The 6,549-nt window shown below is 48.4% G+C and overlaps 1 protein-coding gene across 1 annotated transcript; it reads left to right on the top strand.

The window, feature by feature from the left end:
• The first annotated feature begins 1,157 nt into the window (after nt 1-1,157).
• On the top strand, nt 1,158-6,549 carry fzd8a (frizzled class receptor 8a). The gene has a single exon (XM_004080890.5). It carries the CDS (start codon nt 4,454-4,456, stop codon nt 6,227-6,229), a length of 1,776 nt encoding a protein of 591 aa, XP_004080938.1. The 5' UTR covers nt 1,158-4,453; the 3' UTR covers nt 6,230-6,549.

Raw genomic sequence — 6,549 nt, 5'->3', positions numbered from 1 at the left:
TTAAGCTGCATTTGTTCAAACCGCCATATGACCTTTATTTTTTAGCCACTGCCACCCCGCAATGGCTCAGGTAGTTGAGCAGGTCAGCCAATGATCGAAGGGTCTACGGTTTGATTCCTGTTCCCCCCAGTCAGCTTTTGCTGTCTCCTTGGGCAAGACACTTCACCCTCCCTGCCTCCGGTGTTGCTCCACTGGATGCATATGAACGTCCTGGTGATGAGGCGTGGCTATAGGCGCAGCCACGCCTCTGTCAGTCTGCCCCAGGGCAGCTGTGGCTACATCAGTATCTTACCATCACAAAGTATGAATGAGGAGTGAGTGAATAATGGACACATTCAGGAAACCACAGAAAAATCCAGTCCGTCAATTCTATTATTGTTGTATTTAGGCACAAATTAGCGTGATCACAACACCTGTAACTCCCAACCTTTTCACAACACATAAAAAAACAGACTGATACCGTTAAAACAAACGTCACTGTGACTATGCTAACTCCTAACCTTGTTAGTTACACGTTAAAAAAAACACACACACAATGCGACATCGCTACATGTTAGCTACGTGGCGTATTTACAATAATGGCTTTGTTTGCAACACATAAAAAAACAGACTGATACCGTTAAAACAAACGTCACTGTGACTACATTAACTCCCAACCTCGTTAGTAACACACAAACAACCACAGTCCGAAAACGCGACACATTACATTTCATATTCACAATAACACCCAACCATGTTTGCAAATGGTGATTTAAAAAAAAATTTAATTCGACGACAGTGAACACAAAGAGAATTAATCCATACAAGGCGGGCCGGATTTTAGAACCGCCTCTTTTTTTTAATTAATACTTTTTAACCCTTGTGCTATCCGAGGCACTTTAACTTTGGGAGTTGGGTCATCTAGACCCACTAAACAGTGCTCTGAACAATTTTTCTTCAATGATTTGTGATCTTCACTGGTGTCCATGATTACATCTACATTAAATCTTTCCACCTTTATCCACCTTTGTCATGGTAGGGAGAACACATCAATGTAAGGGTGGGGTCATCTAAGATAGCACAAGGGTTAAATGAGCCTCATAAAATGGAAAAATTTGGTATTCTGACAAATATAAAGAGTAAGTAATATTTTTTTCTCTGTAGAAGTCTGTGGGATTTTGGCTTTTTAAAGCGGATACTTCCTTCTTGGAATGCGAGGGGGGAGGAGTCACTCAGTCCACTTCTCATATACAGTCAATGATTTAGACATTTGTTACTCTTTTGTCTCCACCAATTACTAACTATTTCCTTTGTCCTCGTCTCAAACAGGTTTTCGGGTGCCTTGTTGGGACAACACTACATTCTCTGACTTTAGAGCTCCTGCTCTGCCTCAACAATGAGAGAGGATTTACTAAGGACCTCTGTCCCCCCAGCAGGAGCCTGATTAGAAGGGCCGGCTTTGTTTGTTAAGGTAATGGCCCCTAGGTGAGGTAATTCGCAGAATACACTGCAGTACGCGCCGCCACCTAAGGAGGCTTCTCCCAGCAAGAAAGGGACATGCTGACGGGGGCTGGTAGGTGCTCGGTTCCCTCCAAAAATCTCCTCCACCTGAAAGTGATTACCAGGCCGGCCGTGAGCAAACAAGCCCCATATGGAGAGCCTATAGTGGGGGCTGACTGGAGGCTAGGGAGCCCTCCACAAGCTCTTAGGAGAGAGGAGGCCTGAGCAAACATGGCTAATGAAGTCTTAACAAGCCGCCCGGGGTTAGCGTGAGCCTGCTAAATGCCACGGAGGCTCTTGGAATTGTGTCCAGCAGATTGGCCAAATCTCCTCCAAGCTTTCCTTTACAAGATAAAGTTGCATTAGCATATCTCTGCCCCACCATCTTTGAGGGACGTCCAGGCTCTGGCGAGCAGTCCCCACTTGTGGGCTTCCTTTTCTTTGGTGGCGCCACTTGATTCCAACAGACTCTGAGTTGCTTCGGATCTCGACATGATTGCGGATTTTATTCATTGGTCCTGGAGTGCTCCTTCTTCAAAGGCATCAGCATTTCCTCCCAGCGAGTGGCGACGGGCTTGTAATAAAAAAATAAGGCAGATGCATGCATTCTCCCCATTGTAAATCATTACAGTCACTCCATCAGCATCCAGCTCTCACTCCCATTTATCTTTTTTTTTTTTTGTCCTCGTCCGCACATCTCAAATTCCAGGGTATATTATTGGAAAAATACCCCACCGTTCAAAGCGTGCCCAAGCTGACATACCTCTGCTGCGCTGGCAGCTCCAACTCTAGCCTCCTAATCAAAAGCAAACAGCCATTAACAGAGCTCGCCGCTTGTTATCTCACACCAGCCGGTCACTCTATCAGTCTGTTGTCTTGCAGAAGAAAAGAAAGCTGCTACACAGGAACTGTAATGCCTTCAATGTTGCATCAGATGGGTTGAAGATAGGTTTGGGTTTTTTTTCCCTGCATCCCCTCCATTCAAATTTAGCCGTAAATGTGCGTTTGTGTGAGCAGGCAGGCGTGTCCGAGTCTGAGGAAACAAAATGCCTTTTGAGAAACCTCTTGTTAGTGAAACGGAGATCAGGTTTCCAACAGATGTGGGGAGGTTTTTTTGTTTTTTTTCCATGCCAGAGGCTGCAGGATCTGCTTTATGAGGCAACAATAGAGTGTTAATTACACATTTCCTAAATGTATTCAATACAACCTTTATTTTTGGGACTGTGAAGATAAAGTTAGGTTTTTGTTTTTTGATTTATTTTGGGCTGCAGTAATTAACAACATTAGGAAAACAATAAAAAAGTTTTAGAAAATTAAAATAAACAAACCAATAAAAATAATGTTAAAAAAAGACCCATTTGACCGAGTGGGTTCTTCAGGGTTACATTTATGGGATTAAAACAAAAAAAACTTTTATTTTGGTGCCTTATATGTCCTGGTCACCCTATAAAATGTACAAAAATCTCTCAAAAGGAGGGGTGATTTCTACATAACTTGTATTTAAGCTAATTGAAAGAATAAAGGTAAGAAATCCTTATGAATGTCTTCTTATGTGTGATTCTCTAGTGGATAAGGTCTTTAAAGGTTATAATATTCTAAATAAACTCACCATAATTCACATTTTACCCTAACCTGTTCAAGGTGTACCTATTCCCAATTGTGTATAGGCTCCAGCAGCCCCGTGACCCAAAAGCATTTAACAGGTTCTGAAGAAGAGTGGACATTTTGATAGCCTGCATCATTTGCTTGTTATTTTTTTCTTCTGCATGAGAAAATCCCCTACAGACCCCTGACTGATTTGTTGATTAATTGATCTGGTTTCACCTGTTGTCTTAATTAAAATAAAGTATTTCTTCCTTCTTCTTTTCATCGAGAAAATGAAGTCACCCGGATAAATGCTAAATTTAAAGAAACGACAAAAAAAGTGGGACAGCTGTTTGAATCTGAGCTTTCTGTATTCAAACATTTCAATAAGTTCCTAGAAATAAGAAAGTTTGTGCATCTCAGTTTTTGTGTGCAGGGGGGGGGGGTGCATTTGTCTGTGCGTTTGTGTGTGCACGTGCATATGTCTATGTGTGTTTTTTTTTCATGTGTCTGCATTTGCCACTGGTTTAAAGTCACATCCCCGCAGAGATTTTAATCACTGTTAGGCGGGCGGGCGCGCGCTGATATAAGAAGCTCTGCTTCCGCGCGCGCTCCCGGGCACTTTGCACCACGCAATTACGCCCCCCGCGGCGCGCGATACAGGCGCTAAACGAAACATTAGCGCCTCATTTAAAACATAAAAACCGCGCTCCGTGACGACGGACGGCTCCCCTGCGCGGCCTTATCTGCGCAAATTAACCCAATTTACGCAACCGGGGGCCGACTGATCCATCAATGGAGCCAAAAGAAGCCATGTTACACTTAATATTGATGCAGAAAAGTTCATTCCTTATTGATTGCAATAGGAAAAATATTCAGAGAGAACATTATCTTTAAATGTTTGAGTTTGATTTGTGAATCCGACCCTAAAAAGTGACAATTGTTGGAGTGTTTTAAATAAATTTGTAAATGTTTTGGAGCAGACACTGAGTGCTGTGTACAGTAAGCATTGAGTGAAAAGGACAAGCCCCGCCCCTGCTACTCTCTGATTGGAGAAGCGGCTCCGGGGGTGTCTCCTTCCAGCCTCCAGCGTATATGAGCGCCTCCACCACCGTCAGGGGGCTGATTTGTATGGGAACCGGGACTGGGGGAGGGACGGCTGCATGTAGCTGCTTTGGGACGTTTTTTGCGCGGATAAAACGAGGCTCCTGTGGTTCCGTGCGCAGCGTTAGAACCGCTCGCTGAAGCCGAATCCTCCTTTTATTTTTTCAAGCCCTCTCTGCATCCTCGCTCCTCCTCCTCAGCTGAGAGTAAACACGGCATGCACGTTGCGTGCAACTCCGTGGAGGATCGGGAAAAGATGGTGCGCAGCGTGTAGCCGCGGATTTCTATGCGCCACAGCAGCAGCGGAGGGAGGAACGACATGGACATGTTTGGGATTTACCTCCTCCTCTCCATCGCTCTCCTTCCCCGCTCCAGCTGTACCACAGCCAAGGAGATCACCTGCCAGGGAATCGCCGTGCCTCTGTGCAAGGGCATCGGCTACAACTACACCTACATGCCCAACCAGTTCAACCACGATACGCAGGACGAGGCGGGCCTGGAAGTGCACCAGTTCTGGCCCCTGGTTGAGATCCAGTGCTCTCCAGACTTGAAGTTCTTCCTGTGCAGCATGTACACCCCGATCTGCCTGGAGGACTACAAGAAGCCCCTGCCGCCGTGCCGGAGCGTGTGCGAGAGAGCGCGCGCCGGCTGCGCGCCGCTCATGAGGCAGTACGGGTTCCCGTGGCCGGACAGGATGAGGTGCGACCTGCTGCCCGTGCAGGGCAACCCGGACACTCTGTGCATGGACTACAACCGAAACGACTCCACCACGGCGTCACCCGTGCTGTCCAAACCCACCAACCACCCCGGGAGGAGCCCGAAAAGCAAACCCGGGAGAGCCGGTGCGCCGGGAAAGTACAAGCCGCCTGCCGCGCCGTGCGAGCCCGGATGTCGGTGTCTGGAGCCCATGGTGGCGGTGACCACGGAGCGCCACCCGCTTTACAACCGGGTGAAGACCGGGCAGGTCACCAACTGCGCTATGCCGTGCCACAACCCCTACTTTACGCACGACGAGCGCGCCTTCACTGCGTTTTGGATCGGACTGTGGTCCGTCCTGTGCTTCGTGTCCACCTTCGCCACGGTCGCCACGTTCCTCATCGACATGGAGCGCTTCAAGTACCCGGAGAGGCCCATCATCTTCCTGTCCGCCTGTTACATGTTCGTGTCCGTGGGCTACATCGTCAGGCTGATCGCTGGACACGAGAAAGTGGCGTGCAACCGTGACTTTGATGTGGAGCACATCCACTACGAGACCACCGGTCCCGCGCTGTGCACCATCGTCTTCCTCCTCATCTACTTCTTCGGCATGGCCAGCTCCATCTGGTGGGTCATCCTGTCACTCACCTGGTTCCTGGCGGCGGGGATGAAGTGGGGCAACGAGGCGATCGCCAGCTACGCGCAGCACTTCCACCTGGCCGCGTGGCTCATCCCGAGCATGAAGTCCATCGCGGTGCTGGCGCTCAGCTCCGTGGACGGGGACTCCGTGGCCGGCATCTGCTACGTGGGGAACCAGAACCTGGACAACCTGCGCGGCTTCGTCCTCGCGCCTCTGGTCATCTATTTATTCATCGGAACCATGTTCCTCCTGGCCGGATTCGTGTCGCTCTTTAGGATCCGCAGCGTCATCAAGCAGGGCGGCACCAAAACCGACAAACTGGAGAAGCTGATGATCCGGATCGGGATTTTCACGGTGCTCTACACCGTCCCGGCCACCGTCATTGTGGCGTGTTACTTTTACGAGCAGCACAACCGGCAGGATTGGGAGATGACGCACAACTGCTCCAGCTGCCTAATGGAGCGCGAGCGCGCGCGCAGCGGGCCGGACTACGCCGTCTTCATGCTCAAGTACTTCATGTGCCTTCTGGTGGGCATCACGTCCGGAGTGTGGATCTGGTCCGGGAAGACCCTGGACTCGTGGAGGACTTTCTGCACGCGCTGCTGCTGGGGCAGCAAGGGCACCGGCGGCTCCATGTACAGCGACGCCAGCACCGGGCTGACGTGGAGGTCGGGCACGGCCAGCTCCGTGTCCTGCCGCAAACAGATGCCCCTGTCACAGGTCTGATCCCCCATCCAATTCAAGCCGAAGTGTGGACTAGTCCTCTCCTTATATTGTGTTACATAGTTATCACAGTCAAACTCATATTTACAATGAGCGGGACCTGAATTTTGAACACAATATAAGCGTTAAATTAAGCCTTAAAGCCCTCCACCTGTGTTTTTTTATTTTACATGTATTTATATAAAATTTCTGTATAAAAATGTACATTTGTGTATAAAAGAAAACTTTATAAGATATTGTATATTTGTACAAAGTGTAGATTGCCTCTTTTTGGTGACAAAGCAGCCTCTATTTTGACAATAAAACACGCAGTTTCCCATGCA

This window comes from Oryzias latipes, chromosome 20, assembly GCF_053564925.1.
Source record: "Oryzias latipes strain Hd-rR chromosome 20, Olatipes_Hd-rR_3.1".
Lineage (NCBI taxonomy): Eukaryota > Metazoa > Chordata > Actinopteri > Beloniformes > Adrianichthyidae > Oryzias > Oryzias latipes.
This window is presented reverse-complemented; position numbering and strand designations above follow the sequence as displayed.